Here is a 20,801-nt window from a genome sequence, read left to right as displayed (position 1 = left end):
ACATGTATAATAACATTTTTCATTGATTTCAGTCTGGAGGTTTTTACATTCAATAAAGCTTGATTTATTATTTCAACTAGATTCATAGTTTTAACAGTAGAGTAACAGAGTTGCTTAGCATAGCGCTCATAAGCAGTTCTCTCTTTTCAATTAATATTATTAAGTAAATAGACAGACGATCTTCATATCTTTTTGCTTTGCCAGCAAAGGAAAGGGATGTGACACATTATTTTTCAATAATAAAGTTCAAAATTAATGCGTTATAAATCTGCTGCCACATAGTGTAGTTACTAGAAATTCGCTTTTCATTCTGTGCTTAAAAGGTAGATTTTTGACAACTATCTTTGCACAGATTTAAAATTGTACCTACAATAGAGCGGATTTCTTGTAGTGTTGTACGCACTGATACTTTAAAGACGAGGTATCACCATTGAATCTATAAAACGTAGTGCGTACAACGCGTATTCTTGACAAGTCTATCCGCATGTATTGCATTCTTTCAAAAACATGAAGTACTTGCAAAATTTTTATTCATCAAATTTTTTTCTTCTTTTCCCTCTATCGCACTCGCTTGGAACGCACGCTTGGACTGCGGGGCTGCACACTAACAAACAAACACATACACTAACGGTGACGGTACGTATACTAACCTATCACGACATTATCCACGGTAGAGTATGGTGACGAGCAAGACGTAATGGAGCTTGTGCCTAATATAATCTTGAACCCGGGCTTCATGGATACCGAGCCTTCGCGCCCCCGGGAGACACATGCAGCTTCCATCATCAGGTCGACGGAGTGCCCGGGGCCCGGGAAGCCTCGGAGGGTCTGATTCTCGTCTATACTGAACCTTAGGATATTCTATCGCACCGATTCGGGACTGATCTCATGATCTTGGGCAGACGATCGTGGGCAAGCAGCTAGAATGTCACTGGATTGATTCAGTTGAAGATTGAGGACAGCGTTACTTTTATCATTACTTACATGATTTGACAGTTCTTGGCTACAGTGATCTCGATTTTGATACAACAAGCATGTTATTGATCACTGTAAGCCGTTATAATTCGACTTAACTGTATATTACTTTGTACAAAGCTAAATATTAAAAAATGAAGCTTTTTAAAACGATGTCTTGGCCCACAATCATGTAAAATGTCAATTAAAAACTACAATGTTTTTATTTCCATCTGTGAAAGGGTAAGAGCACATATCAAGAAGGTAAGTTGACTGACGAAGAATCTGGGCGACAGAGTATCCTATTGGTTGTAATGCGTTGCGCGCGAATATTAATAATTAAATTAATGTATAAACAAGGTGCACACCTATTTTTGCTTCAAAGAGTTTCTGTACAACTCGTTCAATAAATAAAAGTAATACAGTTAGTCTTAAAATACCAAAGTAATGTATTTTATTCTTGAATCTAGTCACACAGGTGAATGAAACTTTTTGAGACAAAAATATTGTTACAATTTTACCTTATACCTAACTACTGAGAGAGATCATTTTGTAGATTGTAAAGTTCCATGTCTGGCAGTGTTAAGGTTGCCATCACTAAAAAGAATAAATCGTTTAGCAATTTATGCAGTTTAAACTTTAGACGTTTCTTATACTAACCGATATGCTTGCATTTTCTATTTTGTAAAATTATATACACAGTTATTGTGGTGTAAGTCTGACACTGACGCTTTATTTATTCCCTGGCAACCCTGACCGCGAATATACATTTTAGGAGACATGTTGCTTACCGTTCAAAGTAAATTGTTGATGTTGCTAGTTCTTAAAATAGTATTTTTAATTATATATTTTGCAATATTAGATATATTTTTATATTGAGATCTCGAATAAATTAGGCACTTTTGTATAAATTACGTATAAAATAATCGGTTTCATTTTTTGTGATTTCGTGCTGTGATTTTGTTTGAATATTTTTTCTATGACATAAAATAAGGTATGGTATTACTTATATCTGTAAATATATATTTTAATAAATATGTATCATTTGGAGACTGGTGCGAAGGTATAGTATTCTAGAATAGTGTATAGCGATAGCGTATAAATGCTAATGTAACCCTAAAGTAAGCTTGAAAGTACTGAGCTTCCTTAAGCGTGTAAGCCGCTGTGGCGAGCCTAGAGTAATGTAACAAGGTTAGTAGTACAAATCAAGCAGAGGGTGAGGGGTAGGCCAATTATACATAATATATTATAATCATTATTATTCATTATACATACATACACCAACATTAGAGATATTAATAAGTACAATTATTAGCAGTGAATGTATGTAAAAAACCGATTTAATCAATTGTAACTGCAATGGTACCTACCTCTTACCCTGTTCACCGTAAGCCAATAGTAGAATGCTGTTGTACGGTAGTGTAAAAAATGCTACACTGCTTACAAATATTGTCACAAAGATATAAACGACAATATAATAGTTTGTATTCATATTGATCATGTTATAGTATACTACATTCATAATGTTAAAGTTACGTGTTACGCTCGAAGGCAATGATGCAATGTTAAATTGTAAGTACATACAAATAAATATATTGCATTTGTCATGGCTTAAATGTATATTTTTATGTCAAAATCTTAACCACATTATGTATGTATATTTACAGTCTTGTATTTTATTTATCTTTGTCAGAATAGGTATAAATGAATAATTTTAATTTGTATCTTTCGTTTGGTTTAAAGATATGAATTAGTGATGTCTTACTCTATAAACTTTCGCAAACTTGTAATAAATTGTGTATAATAGGTGTTTGTAATTGTAGTTAATGACTGTGATGATTATAAGAAATATTATTATTATGTACGTAAAATAGTAAAAATAAAACATGACAAATGCAACGGCTAGTTTTAAATACAGATGAGAAAGTTTTAATGTTGTTGTCGAAGTGAAAAAGCTGTTTATTTTTGTATACAGTGTGTATACATATCAGGGGCGCCTTAGGATATGAAAGTTGTGAAAATATATAAATGTCGTAATCCTTCTCTTCCTGAACTATGAGTTGTATATTTTGAAAAAAATCAAGCTGCAAGCAGGAGACGAAAATATTCAGTATTCTGCTAGTCAAGTTTTTTTTCTAAATATACAACTTCTCTCTAAATCTCTCTCTTGTGTAGCTCATTGCCTTTCTGTGTATTCACTACGTATTTTTACTCGGCACCGATGACTATTGATAGTATTTTTATTGTTTTGTGACTGGCTGTGTTGATTGTGACATTTATCTAGTAAAAAATCTTATGATAGCAATAACTGCCAGTTTTAACAATAATTTGATCATTCATCGATTATAGGGAAAACTGCTTTGTAAATTTATCAAAAATATTTTCGAAACTTCTAAATGTTGCGTCCAAAGCTTTTACTAGAAAGTTTAAAACTACGTCCATATCCAAATCGAATATTAGATGACCAGTCACAGAGCACAAACATATATTCCTATTCTGCGTTGTGCTTGCTCTCTAAAATTAGTTTTTAAGTAATAGAAAACTTGGCAATTATTAAAATAATCCGTGGCTATAGGTGTTACTCGTTAACCTGATAATGATGATGATTTAAAGATATTTATTGGATCACATAACTTCACGTCAGATTATTAAGTTCTATATTACGCAGATAACATTGAATTTTAAAAGTTAACTAACCTTTTCGAAAGTAATTGTTTTCTAATAATATACAATAAATGTAGTGTATACACGACCTGTATAAAGGGTGTGTATGTTATAAATGTTATATAGCAATAGTTAACTGCGAATCAATGGGTTACTGTTAACCAGTTACACAAATTGCCACGGGACATATAAATGTGCTAAATCGTCAATTACACGTCTTGTCTTCTTGGTGTAGTAATGTGTCTGCACCGCTAACTCTCTCAAAACTACGGCTATGAGGTCTTTAAATATGTCATAAATATTCGTAATTATTAGTTTACCTAAACTTATATATTTTGAGTTTATAAACTAAACAAACACTTTTGTCTTCAAAACTAATGCAATTCAAATTATGCAACTTAAACTGTACATAGTTGTAGACCTTTGTATACAACTTACGTTATGGCAGAATTATGTATATCCTGATTTGTGTATTATTATTATGTCGTATTTACAGATCACATTCTATGCCGTAGTGTCGTGTTTGCACCACTTTGTCTTTTAATCTTCCACATAAAGATAAGTGTTATTATATAAAAGTTATTTTTGTATGATGATTGGGAATGGTGTTACAGTAGGGACAATTTGAAATGGGATTACGGTAGTCTTTTTTGGTGTTTGCGATGGTTCTGGAATCTTCTAAAGGAGGATTAAGTTTTTGTATATTTCAGTTTCATAAGATCATTACCATATTATTGCCATGAATTACTTCTTTAGTGTTTTGAATTTTTAACATATCTATTACATCAGTGACTGCAGATTGTTATGATGGCGTCCACAATTAAAACTGTTTATACTTTTGTAGCAAAATTAAATGACAATCAACGACATGATCCGGTGCGACATTTTTAAATATTAGATCGATTTTAGGCCCGGCTTCCACCAAAGAAGAGAAGGGATGTGTTTGATCTTTGAATAACCAATCAGATATCCGAACCGAAGCTGAGCGGAGAGGTCATGTGGAAACCAGAGGGCTTAGTGTGAGTTTTCATCAAACGTCGTCACTAGTGAGCGCGTAAAAAATGTCATTAAATGTATGACGGATTGTACAGAGCCCCTAGCGGAAACTTTCAAGAGCTAAAATTTTCATTTTTTAACGCGCTCACTAGTGAGGACTTTTGATGTTAACTCACACTAAGCCCTATTGATTGGTTATTCAAACATCCTCTCTCTGCTCTGGTAGAAACCAGGCGTTATTGTTATAAAGACGCCTGACTCATGTGTAGCTAAGTATTATATCGACATAAGGGTTGTACTAGCTTAGTGGTTGGACGCTAGCGTAGGTCGCACGTAGCGTAGATAGCGAATTCGAGCGAGAGTCAAGACTGGGACGCGGGGTATATCGCTAACGAAAACAAAATCAATTCATTGTCTGTAAAAGCACATGAATATTATATACGAATATTATTATACTTATTTTTAAGCTCCAACTTTTTGAACGTTAGGTACTATCACTATTTTTCTGTAACTTCAAAACGCAAGAGATTTAGGTTATTTTCTATAATAAATCTCTTCGGCGAAAACTGGATAATTCAGTACGAACTTCACTTGGTAAGTTCGTTTGATCAGAAGTGTTTTTGCTAAACACTGGGCTTGTATCATACCATTTGTAATATCTATCACAAAGGAAAAGGAAAGGATAAATATTCAGTGAACTCGATTAACTTTGATATTATACTATAGTATGTATACTTTTGCAATCACGATTGTTTTGTTATCTGTAAAAAAATATCAACATTAGTGCGTGATTCAGGATAGAGCCTAGAATAGAAGAAATATAAAATCCTATTAATGCAGTTGATTTTATATTTTTGTATTCAGACACTATTCTGAATGAATCTACTTTACTCGACTGGCAAAATTATTATCACAAATTGCATGAAAAACTAACATTTTTATTATTTTTGCATAAATGCACATTGTTAGGCGAATGCTACACATTTCTATTGCTATTCTCACATCCTGCTGTATTAATTTTTTTAAAAGAAACTTTTTGGTTGTCTTTAAAAAAACATTTTTATGCACACTTTTTGCAGTGGTTTTTATAATGTGTTTGCATGTCTTGTATTAGGACTGGTCTACACAGTGAAAAGTAATGAAGGCACTTTTTAATGTAATACCTGAGTGTTGTGCTATCAAGCGAAGTTTGGAACGAAATGTAAAATATTCTGACTAAGTATCAACTAAGTAGACAGAATGTTAAATAGATCGAAAGTGCTAGAAATTCATGTTATACTGTCTCGTTTTAGTTTTACACGTATTATTATGGTATTTTACCACTTAGTTATGGTTTAGCTATTTTTAAATAATTTTAGGTGGGAGACAATGTTTTGATTGTGCAATTTAGCTAAGAAATCATACTAAAATGTATGAAAAAAGTGTAACTTTTGACTTTTCAAAATGGTTTCGATATTCAACATTCACATACGACTTTTTCTCGCAGGAAAATTATAAATCTATCAATATTATAAGCCTCTGGGATTGTACAATATTAATACTAAGTAAAACAATGTCTTCTACTTAAAATGTGTTAATTGTAAGTTAATTCTGAAGCCGCGTTGCCTCTGTAAACGAATAACATCCTTACTTTATATTAAAGTGTATTAGGTTAAGGTCGCCTTTCGAATATCGAGCACGTCCATGTTAAGTGCAGCGAACTATGTTTATTTGCTATTTTATTATTCACTATAAATGCTGGTTTACTTCTTTGTTATTCGACCAATGTATTTAGAGCTCGAATGTTTGTTTCTGCTCCAACTATCATAAGACTAGTCTTCTGTCTTTTAAGCCGAGTCTCCAGCGCATGTTTTGCCCTACACAATCAACAAAAACATAAATCAACATTCAACATTTTTTGTAGTCAATTTTTTTGAATGTTGATAGTGTAGTAGGGCAAAACGCGCTGGAGACCCGGCTTTAAAAGCTCTATCATACACTCAGAGCTCTAGATATGGCGGTCGATTAGATGATGTCGATTGATTAGGTGTTACACAATTTGATAAAACTAACTTATTTCAAATGATTATTATGTATACTTTTGCTTTGGATACTTTTAATACTGGTTTAATTCTAACCGGGATTGATATAATATGACTACATTGAGGCATCAATAGAATTTGGTAATAATCAGGTATCTTCGACTGAAACCAACATTGAGTTGTCGCAGAAATCACACAATGTCTGCACTTTCCTATCAAAGATAGTTTATGGTAACCATAGATTAGACCATTATGTCTTTATTAGTCGGGGTTTTGTTTGCAAGATTGCCAGATTCCATTGGCTTCTACTTGTCTTGATCAATCTCGGTGCTTACTCGGGAAAACGTATCCACTGACAGTAACATAGTGATCGCTTGGTGTCCTGTCCGCCGTCTACTATTAGCGTAGTTAGCTGTGACGTCATCGCACACATGTACTGTACATGTTTGGTTGTCACTGCAAGTTGATTTAGCAAAATATATTTTGGTTCAAAATTAGTTCAGTGTAGCCTCGCCTTAAGTTTTGGGATATGACGTCAGAAAACTGAAACTCTTTAGGTGAAAATAAAATGTTTTATTACACAACAATACGAATAAACAGTATATTATGAGTATTTTTATATTAAACCATGATGTGACATTTAGTTATTTAATTCTTATAATTTAGACGTACGAGTAATTAAATTAAATAAAGCAAAACAGACTTGGCATGATAGAACTCGCAAATTCTCGTGACTCGATTTGCAGTGAACAATCACATCATAAACATTCCAACGTACGATTGTCTAAACATTTCTAAAGATCTTTAGGCCGTGCGCAGGCGCACGCAAGTCAGCGAAATGTACAGACAGAAAATCAAACTAAATACTACATCTTATGTAGTTGTAGTAGGTGTTATTTTGCAACAGAAATGTTATAATCTGATGTGCTGTCGACTGTATTAATTACGTCACTTTCAGTGGGCGTGTCGGGGTGTTTTTCAGTGTGACTATAGCACCTTGTGTGTTCCTGCGTGCAAACAGCCTTTGACAGGGTCGGACTGAGCCGAAAGGGCATTCATATGTTTGTGGATTGTGGACTGAGCTGGACTCCACATTTTCATATCTTTGTATGCATATTTCTATGTACGTATCAATAAACCACCTGGGTTCCTACATGTTATGTAATCGTTAATCGAAGAGACATGCGTTTTCCGTGATCATTGCTTATCTGGTAGAACATGGAATATGCAATAGTTTACCAAAGTAGGTATTCCACCAGAAAACTAAATTTTCTAAGCAGTAGGACCATGGGTAACGCATCACAAGTCTCAGAAAGACAAATGCTATTTGTCCAGTCCGACACTGTCCTTTAATAAACTTCTCGCTAAATTGATTGTATCTCAAAAATATATTATGTTACCTACGTGCCGATAGACTGATAAAGTGATACAATCCAAATATCTATGTGATTTATGTTCCACGACTATAAGGAATTTATGTAAACCAAAGTTATTTGAATCTTATTTTATATTTAATATTTTTTATTAATGTTATATTAAAAATCCAAATTTTTGTGCAATAATATTTTTATTTATTTATAGTTTTGTATGTTTAACTGATGTGAAGTCGGCAAAATATGTATGTTTTAATCGAATTTTCTAAAATATTTAAGTAAGTGATCCGAATTTTTGTATGCTATTTTGCTGACCTTATTTTTACGCAGTGACGGATCCAGGAAAGTTGTTCGCATCATGACAGCTGTCATTTTTGACTAGACATTCTCGCAGTTGGCATGAATAAGTGAAGCTCCTAAAGCTAGGACTGCGTTAGTTTTGTAAGTTCAATTTTGTGTCAAGTCCGCAAAATTGTTCTACGCTTCATTTTTCAACTGTATTAGCTACGTAGGCTAGCTGACCGCCCTGGATCCGTCCCTGCAAAGCCTGTGATCACCCGCAATGTGGTGCCTGTCTAGGTACAAAGACACCGTTGTTGTAATGTTGGAAATCATTCCCATTAAAAGTACATTTTACACATAACAATGACTTTTATTTTGGGTCAAAACCTATCCTTTTTGATCACATAACACTTTTTTAAAGGTCGATTGTATAATAATGGTAATAATAAGTAACCTAGGACCTAGATAGTGTCATATAAATACAAAATATCTTCCTCATAATCTTGTTGCTTGACCCAACTTCAAGGTGAAATATTGTCTAGATCCGTTTCTAGCGCCTGAAAATAAAGTTGCAAAAATCAATTACCGATTATTCAAAATTAACTGCTGAACCGATTTTAATCAAATTTGCATTTGGATATGCACGCGATAGAGACCTGTGGCTAACCGACGCAGGTAAAACTAGTTCATAATCCTTTAAAATCCAAACTCGTCACCTTCAAATCCAGCGATTCCAGAGCGTCCTCAAGCGCCAGCAACCCTGGGTCGTCAGGCGTGAACACCCGGCACTCCTCCTCGAAGAACCGCTCCATCTTCAGCCGCAACTCCTCGTTGTAGCGGCGCGCGCGCTCGTATGAGGTCAGCTGCGTCGAGAAGTCGGAGACGTCGGTCGAGGAGTTGTGGAAGCTGAGGAAAAAATCTTGATTAATGTCAGTCTCTTACCTATTTCTGCATAGATGTGAAACAACCAAGGTAGATCTAGTTTCCTCCGGACATTTCTTTTCCAGGTTCATCGGACAATGAATCACAACTGAGAGCTCGCAACCACAAGCCATCATTGAAATATGGAATTGAATAGGTACTTCGATCATTGTCATAATCCACTGATAATGCTTTCTAATTTAAATAAAATCTTAAAATTTATGAAAATCAATGTTTCGAAAGCGTCTTCTCTAATGTTTCAGATGACGATGTGTGAAAACGAAATTATTTTCTAACCTGTTGAGCGAAGCAAGATATCCAGGTGGAAACGCATCTAGAGCAGCTCTCATTTGGCTCCAAGGGTCACTGAAGCTTCTGCTTTTGAGCTGAAAACCAACATCAAGACACTAGTCCAGGCTATACAAGTGGTCAAAATCCAAGCTAGAATATGCATTTTATGTCTAAGGTAAGCAAGCACTTACTTAGCACATAGGGCCAAATTTTAATTACACCCTCAGTAGAGTAGTTGACATGATAGGTAGGTACCACAAAAATTTAATTCATGTCCTTAAACGCTCAACTTATTTGAGTTCGCGAACTGGGGACGTCATAATAAGTCTCAGTCTCGTTTTGGCTGTACATAATGTCATTTGATAGTGGAGTCAACTTGCTCTATTCGATACGCCATCGACTCGCTTCCAGTAACTAAAACCTTCAATCTAGCTTCATCAAATATTGCGAAAAAAGCACTAACCCGTCTATACCGCGTATAGTCAATCTCCGAATCCGTCATAGCTCTTGACAGAGGTGCACTGGACAGCGTACTGGCCGTGTGCCCTTCATAATCAGCCCCTGACAGTGCGCTGTCACTCCTCGCTGCCAAAGACTCCTCCCGCTCCAAACGGTCCAGCTCCGTCCATGTATACGTCAGGGAAATATCTTCGGGAAGCTCCAGCTCGTTCACGATGAGAGAACGGTTCTTGGGGATAGAATCCAGAAGTGTCTCGAACATTTTCATTTTGTTTTACTTTTCTGCTACAAGAAAACTGCAGGTTCGTGTAGTGTTGCGCGGAAAAATATTTGCAGATCTTCAAATTAGACCATTGTAAATGATAGAAGAAAGTTTCTCAACCTGGAAAAGAGGTCCGATCTACACAATTGTGTGTTTTATGATCAGTAATGATCACACTGATAAAGTAATTTTAAGATGCAGAGACTTTGATCAAATAGAATCTTCATAAAGAATCACAAACCGGAACTAACACTCCGCAAATTTCGTCACGCTGAATCAGATCACTTATACAATGACGTAATTTTCTAAGAAATTCAAAAATATCCTTTTCCTTGTGTCACAACTGGAGATGAGGGTGTGCTCACGTAGACCGCGCGATTTCACAACATGCAAGCGAAGTTTCTTCAAGTAAGTTTGGTCGATGGGACGTGGTTACAAACACGCAACCCAAATATATTCCGTTGCAATAAAAGACAGTCACGATGAGCCTCTGAAGTTGGCAGTTAATTAAATTACCTTTTTGACCTTTGTGACAAAGTAAGGGCATGTTACTCGTTCCTACTGAAATAGCAATGTAATCTTCGATGAAATTAGTTAATCGATCAGTCAGCCAAAGACAATAAAGTATGTTTAATAATTTTTAAACTTAAACTCTACACGAGGTCGTCATTGATTTCACTTGGTAGAGCTGTTCTCGTAAAACAATAAATTCATTTATTTTTGCAAATAGGCTTTTAAAAAGCGCTTTTACATAGAATCTAAGCCTCGTCTTAAATATCTTATACTAATTAAATAAAAATAAATCCGAATCAATGTACCTAAATGTAACCGAAAAGAAGTTACGTAATGTAAAATACCACGTTACTAGGCACGGCACCTATTGTCAAAAGAACTTCTTACTGAATACAATTCGGTCAAAGTACAATTTTCTATAAATAAAAAAAAATTTTTTACTACTTAACCAGCATCAAGAAATAGTACTAGATAGAAATTTACTCTAACGGCTAGCCTCCATCACCCGTTTATTTCAGACACCCTCAGCTACCCTCTAGAGGTCGTCGGTCCTTCCAAGGTCGGACTGGGCCGGAAGGGCCCGGGTGGCTGATCGCAACCCGAGGCCCGAGACTAGATCATGGTGATGGGATACTATCGAAAAATACTGAGATACACAAATTGAGATAAACAAACTATAAAAAATTTATTAAATACTAAAATAAAGTAAAATAATAAGTAGGTATACAGTGTGAGTCACGATAAAGTGCACATTATGAAAATAGATGAAACTAGACCTATTTTTATCGACAAAAAAGAGGTCATTTTTTTAAAAGTTTTTTTAATTTTTTTTTATGATTTTTTTTCTTCCAATTACTTATTGTAAAGAAAACGTAATAACTTTCATACTAAGAGGTATATCCTGATAAAATAAATAACAGTAATAATACTAAGTAACAGGCAATACTAAAAAAATACATAAAAATACTCAGAAAATGGCAACAAATAATTGAAAATGATACATTTTGAGAAAAATCTGCATTTTAATTCGTGTTTTTTTGGTTATTTTTATAAATTTCTCCAAATAATGCCCCCATAACAGGTAGTTTTTATTACTTTGTGTTATTCTTTATCGTATTACCTTTGTAAAACCAAAAATCGCATGTCTCTATCCCTATCACAACGTTTGCAATGATCGTTTGAACAAAGGCCTGCCACCACATTATTCTCCTCTACAGGTAGAGACAATTTTAATTTTAACTAAAATGCTTATTTTACTTTGAAATCTTTTGTTTTTATTTGAAATCTAACTTGTCTTTACCAAAATTACAAATCTAGAGCCAATTTCAGTTTCGTTGTTAACGAAGCGTTGAATGGCGCGCTCGGAGAGGCTTAGTTCAAACGATCATAGCAAATGTTGTGATAGGGATAGAGATGCGATTTTTGGTTTTACAAAGGTAATACGATAGAGAATAATACAAAGTAATAAAAACCACCTGTAATAGGGGCATTTTTTGGATAAATTTATCAAATAACCAAAAAAACACGAATTTAAAAGCAGTTTTTTTTTTCAAAAAGTTTTTTTTTTATTTGTTGGCATTTTCTGAGTATTTTAGGTATGTATTTTTTAGTGTCGCCTGTTATTTAGCATTATTGTTGTTTTTATTTTAGCAGGATATACCTCTTAGTTTTAAAGTTATTACGTTTTCTTTGCAATAAGTAGTAAATTGCGAATTTTACGCGCTTTTTCCGCGACCGTACCCAGGGTCGTCTTTAATATATTAGGGGCCCTGGGCACTTAAAGATCAAGGGGGGCCCATATCATCTGGAGAAAGGTCTTTTGAGTAGACAGGGGTCCCCAATGCTACCAACCAAGGGGTTTTCCCCCCAGAATTAGGGAGTAAATAAGTTAGATGGGATTTTTAGGGGTATTTTGAAGGATTTTCTGACTCTTTAAATACATATTTTTTATTTTATAATATTATTATTGTTATTTTTTTAAGATAAATATACAAATGAAAGCCAACAGAGACATTAATATTTATTTTTTGGGACTTTAGGGATAAATATTTTTGAGAATTGGTAACACTGGGTGGGGGCCCCCTCGGTCGCGGGGCCCTGGGCACGTGCCCAAAGTACCCAGTGGGAAAGAGGGGCCTGACCGTACCTCAGCAGATCCGTGGTTTGCATAGTCAGATCCGTGGCGAGACAAATTTAAACAATTTTTTTCACTTCCTATTATATTAATTTATGAGGGTGCCTCATCGACAAAATGCTTCATTTTTCAGCACTCTTTTGCCACATAATTTTAGTTTTCTTCTGTAATTAAAAAGAAAATAGCCACGGATCTGACTTGAAGAACGTTTCTTCCAGGAATCAGCCGCGTATGCTTGGTGCCGTGTTAGCTAGATCCAGAAAACCGCGTAAATTGCGAATTTTACGCGTTTTTTCCGCGACCTTACTTCAGCAAAAAAGTCCCGGTCCTTCGAAATCAAGACAGATTCCTGTAGTGTTTCTTGCTTTAGTTTATTTAATAAACGGCGGAATAAACACTATTATTATACTTCTTTAATCTTTAATTTAGGGCAAAAAGTTATATTAACATATTTGTAGGCAAAGCAATTTTCTACAAATTATGACTGTAATTTTTTTTTGTATGACGTATAGTTTCCGAGACATGCACGCGGGCAACGACAAGACAAGACAAGCACAAGGAGCCACGCTGCGCGGGCCCCTTGTGCTACAGTTGCCGCATGCCCCGCAACCCAGGCCCGTGGGGGGCCCGCGCAGGCTGGGGCCCGGCTGGCAAATGCCACCTCGACTGTATGGCCAGTCCGACGCTGGGTCCTTCTAGCATGTTTATAGGACTCCCATTACGTTTTCCGAGACGTGGTCCCCATTCGCGAACCCGTTTGCCTACTCCAACTTTCGCCGGTTCTTCGGCAGATATTGTTTCGACGTTTGAAGCTTTGAATGTACCAAAACTCTACAGATAGTAGGTACGACTCAATTTTACTACTTGTTTTTTTAAGTGACAGGAGGCAAACGGATAGACGGATCACCTGATGGTAAGTGATTACCGTCGCTCATAGACACCCGCAGTCTCAGGAGCGTTACAAGTGCGTTGCCGGCCTTTAAGGTGAAGATACGCTCTCTTCTTGAAAGCTTGCAGGTCGTATCGGTCCGTAAACACCGCAGACTGATTACAGTCCATAATGGACATTGTATTATCCTTATGTCCTGTATATCCCAATCCCATATTTTACATTGTTATTTGTTTCTCAGAGCTGATGAGTCAGATTTTATCTTTGTCTGTTATGATAGGTAATGGGTTCTGTTCCGTTAAACATCGTTTATCATTAATCTTTTCTGCTTATTGTTCAGCAACCTACCCAGGGGAATAACTGCTGCTTTGTTACAGTCTGTTGTATTGTTCAAAGGAAGATACACTATAAAAATGTAGAGTCACTTATCTTTTGTTCGTTCGGTTCGATCAAAAGGTGTCCACTGCTTGACAAATGCCTCCTCCGAGGATTTCACAATGATATCCTCAAAATCATCATCGGTAATTCGGTACACATATCTTGGCTGTTGAAAAACCTTAAATGTTTCCCTCCATAGCAAGTGGACAGATTCGCAACTGGACAGATTCTCAACTGGACAGATTCGCAGGTGGACGGATTAGCAACTGGACAGAGTACAGTCCGTGAACAATGAAATATAGTTACTTGGCTGTTCCAAGACTATTTGTAGAAAATAAATGTAATTTTGGGTGTGAATGGGCTTAACAATATTGTAAGACTATACAAAAGTAATTAACATCAAATTAAGATAAGTTACGTTCGCTACGTTCATCAATAAAACTCATTAGGTAGCAGTTTAATGTAAAGGCGAAGACAAGATATGACTAATTAGGCAACCAAAAATAAATCTGACTGCATAATGATTTTGCAAGTACAAGTTACCTACTCCTTCTGAGTAAATATCCGATTCATACAATGTAATGTTCTCCTTTGCTTACTTATCTTTGTGTAAGTTTTGACGTGGTTTTAACAACCGGAATTTACCATTAATATAAGGTAGTGTCGATTAATTTTAATGTGCTATACTCAGAAACGATAAAAAATTTACAGTCTCAGATATCTGTCATCATAAAGGATGCTTTTACGAGATACATTACCTAAACGACATTGGATCAATGAGATTCTATAGACTTGCACTTTGATTAATCGACGTTCAATGGCGCATTGAAAGCGCGACTGTGGCGCGACACAGACTAGAGTGTTTACAGCTGGAAAGCTAGTTCTACCATCGCATGTGTTTACGTTCCGAATCGCATGGCACGCTGCCCAGCGTTCGCGTCAGTCGGGATTCTTCCGCGCGGTGAGTCGCACGCGCAATCTCTAGACTGCCGGCAACTGCGCACTACACCGTCTACATAAATTCCACGCGTTTCCACAGTATCAGCTGATATCTACCGCGGTCCCCGCTCGCTTGTTCTTGTTCAGTCGCTCAGTCATGCCTCGGTAGCGCGCGCAGATGGATGTGCAAAACGGTTCGCCGTCGCTGCGGCTGCGCGGCGGCGTGTTGAACAACGGTGATAATAAGAAACATGAGTTGAATCTGTGCACGAGTGTGATGTCGCCGGAGACCCAGCGGCTGCTGCCGCCGACCACGGAGACGATCATGACCAAGCCGTTCCCGATCCGAGGTAATAATAGATGGAACTATTAATACGCTTCTCGCGCGGTGACAGCTGCGAGCGGTTCCCGCGTATGAAAGCGCTCGCTGCACGCTCGGGACGGAATGCGTCGATTGATGCTGCACTGATTGCAGTGGGGTCGAGTCATCTAAACATGTTGTGATAACGCGTTAGGTATTCGGAAAATTTTGCACGGAAGGGGCCAATAATTAAATGTAGGGATATAAATGAAATCGACTCTACAATGTTTAAACTGTAAATTCAATTAATATTTTTACTATCTGGAATCCTTTAAGTATCTACGATAGTGCATCTCACTAATCCAAATACCTAGTGCCCAAAGCTGGCTTTCATTTATTTTGGTCCAAAAAATTTTCAAAAGGTTGCGGCCCTCTGCCCATAGAAAAGATTACAACGCATCATCTTCATGCACTCGTTTTCGATTAAACTGATTTAGGCCTACAATAAATTATTAGTTTATTTCAAGTCATTATTTATTCAAACTAGAGCAGCAGTCATTAATTTCTTTTTACAGTAATTTACGAATTTGTCAGGTGCTCACATATTTTTTTCAATCATGTTAAGGTCCTTTAAAATTGTTACTTCATATTGTTGTACAGGCTTTAATGTTTAATTCATCATTTATCTTTTATTTACGATACAAATTACAATAACTCACTGTAACGGTGATCCAGCAAACAGGTTTTCTTTGGACAAAAACTAGCGTGAACATTTATCTTTTTGACTCTACAATGACATTGTACTTGTTGTAAAGGAAGGATCAACAATGCGTATTAAAAGCCAATCTGTCTTGACATTCTGTTGTGACATGGGTTGTTTCCAACTTTAATTTGACCATAGTATACCTATTAATGAGTATTGATTTGTTGACCTTCTCCCCAGGGTTTTACTCGTATGTATTCATCATAGGACTGGCTCTACGGTAATGTAGATAATAATGAATCCAGAAGGTGCCTGAAGGAAAAAACCTTTCTTATCTGAAATTTCGCATGATGAACTCATAAGTTTCCTGAAAAATAAATGTCTATTTTTGCCATCAAAAGGTATTGGGAGGAGGTAAAATTCACTCACTAGGTACCTACATTACATTGCGTTTCTTTTAGCAAATTATCCCAATCTGACGGGTCCAAAAATCACAAAATTTACGAGCCGTGGACTTAAATACAAGCTAGGTACCAATAATCGATATATTGTACCACATACGAGCCATTGATTGGAACAGTTAAATCGATTGGACGTTGTATTGATTTGCGAATTGCGTGGGAGACGCGCAGGCGCATTCAATCAACTAAAAATGTTCTTTGATTATTGAACACCTAAACAACAATTGTTTATAAGGTGTTAGCATTAGGGCTCTACATCAGCTTTTTGTGTCTCTTTTCTACAGTTGACAGATCATCAGTCTGTACAATCTTGATGCAATCTTCTTCTTTCTCGATCCCTCATAAACTGTGTGGACCGCACGAATCGAGCTCCCGCCCACCGTCTTCCTCACCGCGTCTGACCATCTCGTCGGTGCCCTGCCCTGAGCACGTCTGCCTTCCATTTGTCCCAAGATAATTTGTTTATTGATGCAATACAGCACCTATAACGTCTTGAGACGCCAATATTTATTTAGCTTGATGTGCTTGATTATATCTAGAATCAACTAACTAAAGATTTCAGCAATAACCCGATAATCCTTATTCATGAGGTTAACGGTTTATCTATTGCATTACGATAGCACGAATGTCCTCTCTCTTATCTTTCAGTCCACAGTTCCACACACTGATAGCAAGTCTACGTCAATGGGTATCTTTATGAGATGCATTATTTCGGTAGTGTAATATGAGATCTATTGTATTGAATAACCAGATTACCCATTACATTATAACATCGTATCGTTAGTTAGAGGTTAGAGGTGAAGCCTTATGTAGAACTTTCGACCCAGTGGGTTTTTTGCGTTCCCTACTATATTTCTTGTTTAAATCAGTAATTGATTTCCCGCAGTACCTCCTAGATAGAGTAGGCTGTAACATTTTATTAAAAAGATCAAACTTGGATATGTCCTATCAAATAGACTACTGGTGGCAATGTGTGAATCCTAAACAGTTTTGTCTTTGGATGATCGTGGATATTGCAACAGTAGTTAGAACATATTCTGCTTCAAAATAAAAAATACACCACCAAAGGGTTCGCAAATTCCTTGCGTACAGAAAAGGATTGGAATTCCCGGACATAGAGAGACATCCCAAAGCCTTTTACGAGTGAATAGGCATCTTGATCAATCTCTTCGTTTTGGATTATGTTTTTCTCACCAGAGAACTGAGATTCCAACCCATTCAATGTAAGAAAAAAAACAACCAAGTGATTTTAATTTTAACCTAACCTAAATTGCTAATGCATTATTTTAACGACATCAAATACAAATCTGAGTCACGGCTTCTGATAAGGGCCTTTGTTTAAACAAAACAGTTATAATGGCGCTACTTCACGCTCATATGTCGCTGATTCAACGTTAACCACAAATGATCATTACTAGAACCAATCGTGTACTACAACTAGGACAGACTTGCAATATGAATTTGATATAGGTCAATGACTGCTCAAAAACGGTAGAGTTTGTTCAAAGTTAGGTAGCAGGTAGTTCAAACCCCCCCTCCCCACAGGTTCAAGGGCTACGGGCGGGGAATTTTGATTTGATCACCTCCTAACTAGTCCAAATAAAGTCACGAAGTCAGAAATTGTGTTCCACGCATTTCCCTCTTAATTCTTATTTTATTGACTGAATATTAGATTTGGCTCTACATAGCATCCATTTCGTTAAGCAAAGGGCTTAAATTATGGTGTTTGCTTTCTAATCTAGATCTATACATTTTCTGTCTCTATTTAAACCTTACTCATTATGAAAGAAGATACTACAATTTTTAATTGACGGGTATTTCTTTTAGACACTGATATAGTTGTTCAACACTGAACCGTCCCAGCTATACCATTGTCAACAGGAGAGCGTTACTATCAATACCGATTAATGCCACGTTGGATAACCATATAATTATGGCATTTACAGGAAGGCGATCAATACCAGGTTATTATTATCTTATTTGCCACTTCAGCCACTTGACGTTTCAGAATCGTTTAACTGTAATTAGAAATTTTACTACAAAGATTATCAATGACAAAGATGACCGAAAAACTTGTAATCAACAAAATGACACCGCCTGAAAGACAATGGTAACAACTAACATGTTTACAGCTGCCTTTTCACTTACAAACTACCTACTTATTCTGAAGGTTGTCTGAAGATAATAATTGTTTGGTTAAAATTACGGAACAATTATTTAACCACACCATGTTAAGCACATGCACACAATGTTAAAACTGAGTTAAGTGCCAGACCTATAGACTAAAGATTTTCTTTAAATTTTTTTTATCCACAACGAGGAAGCTCTTGGCCTGTATCTCACCTGATGGTAAGTGACGATCAGGCCGAAGGTGGAAGCGAGCTTCACCCGGAATCCTCAACCACGGAGGAACTGGCTATCTTACCTCTAACTGCCGGAACACAACAATGCTGTTAACATTGTTGATCTAACTAAATACAGAATTTGTACGGAATTGTAATTACAAGAAAATTAATTTGAAACGTTAGTTTAACAAGACCAGAGGCAGGTTTTATTTAAAGACTCGTTAGATCGAACTGAAAGACTATTAACATAATCGATTTTTCACAAAGGAGATAGAATTCATAGAATACAAATTGGTTTTACTCAGTCTGGAGGACGCGGCGGTTTAGTAATGAAATAATGATCATTTATTGAGAACACGGTAATGAAAATAAAACAACTTTCCCAAAATCATATACCTAAAATAAAAAATCATGTAGACTTCGACAAATGTCTTAAATATTACTTAACTGTGAATGATCAGATTAACTTCAGTGACTAGTTATTATTTTTATTTAAATAAGTAAATAATACATAATTCGAAAAAAATATCTGCACGTGTAAAGATAGCGTCGGTAGCACGTAGTAAGTATCAGTTCTATTAGAAACAACTGACTCTACCAAAAAAGTGTTGAATCACAAGATGCAATTCCCACGGAGATTGATAGCGAGTCTAGAAAAACATAAACAGACAGAACTGCTTATTTAGGGACTTATGCCCGTATTCACAAACAAACGATAGTTGCATATTAAAGTGAAGCAACAAATCGAACGCACAGCGTTGAATAGAGCTCTCAGCTCTGTGATTGGTTCGTTTCACCCTGTGCGTCCACACGCATTGTGAGACCTCATAGTAATGTATGTGAATACGGGCGTTAATGTGTGATTCGAAGAGTCCATTGTTTACACTAAATGAAAAAGTTACTGCATACAGTACAGTTCAAAGGTCTACTGCATATTCAATTTTCAACCTGAATCTCGTGACCCACTAAACTCATTTCGTTTGGTATTGTAGAGTTTTTGTTTTTTACCTAAATATTTGATACGTTGCTTCATTTATGTGACATTTTTATACAGGGTGTCCCAAAAAGTAGTGCCAAAAAACACAAAAGCCGGCTTCATTGGCTGGACAACCTATGCGTGCGCTTGATATTATTCTGTAGCTCGACTTTCGCCTGGCGGTAACCACATAAAAAGCCTAACAAAAGCCGGACAGGCCAGACAAGACAATTTTTGGCCGGACACGACGGTAAAAAGCCGGACACGACGGTAAAAAGCCGGACACCTGGCAACCCTAGAACCGCATAAAAAAGTTACGTTTAACAGGGCGTTTATCCAGCAGTGGACGTCATTTGGCTGAAACGAACAAGTGGACCTAGTTCGGTGTCAATTTATGTAAGGGGGAGCATCTCTCTTCATGACTGTCTAAGATCAGTTGTCTCATTCTATACAAAATACGTAGTTACATAAATTATGTCTTTAAAAATGACAACAGCTCTACATTCAAATGCTTGTTCCAGACAACATAAAGCCATAACGTCTAGACATTTCGATTCAACGAGCAGGAAGCCGTACAAATACAAATTCGCTAAGCGGTATGGCCTTGACCTAGAAAGCGTGAGATCACGTTGTGATCACTTTCGCGCCGCGGTCACGGACCGACACCTTTACGTAAAGCAAACGGCGATTACCGCGATGCCAAATCCGTCCTTATGGTAATGTAAGGTTATGGCACACTGCCATTCATAAGCTATACGTATTTGGTTAAAAGCTCTTATGTAGAGTTTGATACGACCCCGGTCTAAAAGTGGACATCTACTCAGGTATGCGGTTTTAATGAAATTTAAAAAAGATATCAATAGAAACATAAAAGCATAATTAAAAAAAACACATTTCCGGAGTTAGATCATTATTGTTTCAGCACCTATCAGTTTCAGA

At 36.4% G+C, this 20,801-nt stretch overlaps 3 protein-coding genes across 6 annotated transcripts in view; 2 read left to right on the top strand and 1 right to left on the bottom strand.

The window, feature by feature from the left end:
- The window catches only part of LOC114364644 (uncharacterized), an 84,303-nt gene extending 75,678 nt beyond the window's left edge, over positions 1-8,625 (top strand). Inside the window, exon 7 of the mRNA XM_028320870.1 lies at positions 675-8,625. Within this exon, the coding sequence (XP_028176671.1) occupies positions 675-832 (158 nt within the window). The 3' untranslated portion in view covers positions 833-8,625. The remainder of the gene's footprint in view (positions 1-674) is intronic.
- A 351-nt stretch (positions 8,626-8,976) lies between these two features.
- On the bottom strand, positions 8,977-10,869 carry LOC114364599 (uncharacterized). Its single transcript, XM_028320810.1, has 4 exons — positions 10,465-10,869; positions 9,966-10,343; positions 9,509-9,597; positions 8,977-9,196 (listed from the first exon to the last, which is right to left on the bottom strand). The coding sequence occupies exons 2-4, from the start codon at positions 10,227-10,229 to the stop codon at positions 8,977-8,979; spliced, it is 573 nt and encodes a 190-aa protein (XP_028176611.1). The 5' UTR covers positions 10,230-10,343; positions 10,465-10,869.
- Positions 10,870-15,073: 4,204 nt separating this feature from the next.
- The window catches only part of Pfrx (6-phosphofructo-2-kinase/fructose-2,6-biphosphatase), a 39,384-nt gene continuing 33,656 nt past the window's right edge, over positions 15,074-20,801 (top strand). For all 4 annotated transcript variants that reach the window (XM_028320802.1, XM_028320801.1, XM_028320804.1 and 1 more), the window contains exon 1: positions 15,074-15,426. In XM_028320802.1, coding sequence (XP_028176603.1) covers positions 15,255-15,426 — 172 coding nt within the window. In that variant the 5' untranslated portion in view covers positions 15,074-15,254. The remainder of the gene's footprint in view (positions 15,427-20,801) is intronic.

Source organism: Ostrinia furnacalis, unplaced genomic scaffold (genome assembly GCF_004193835.3).
Source record: "Ostrinia furnacalis isolate ACB-3 unplaced genomic scaffold, ASM419383v2 OfSCF7454, whole genome shotgun sequence".
Classification (NCBI taxonomy): Eukaryota; Metazoa; Arthropoda; class Insecta; order Lepidoptera; family Crambidae; genus Ostrinia; species Ostrinia furnacalis.
Note: the sequence above shows the minus strand (reverse complement) of the source record. Positions and strands in the feature narration are given on the sequence as shown.

Coding starts and splice junctions, on each gene's coding strand:
- LOC114364599 (XM_028320810.1), bottom strand. CDS start 10,229: ATGAAAATGTTCGAGACACTTCTGGATTCTATCCCCAAGAACCGTTCT. Junction 9,598..9,965: donor ACTATACGCGGTATAGACGG/GTTAGTGCTTTT, acceptor GTTGGTTTTCAG/CTCAAAAGCAGAAGCTTCAG. Junction 9,197..9,508: donor TATCTTGCTTCGCTCAACAG/GTTAGAAAATAA, acceptor TTTTTTCCTCAG/CTTCCACAACTCCTCGACCG.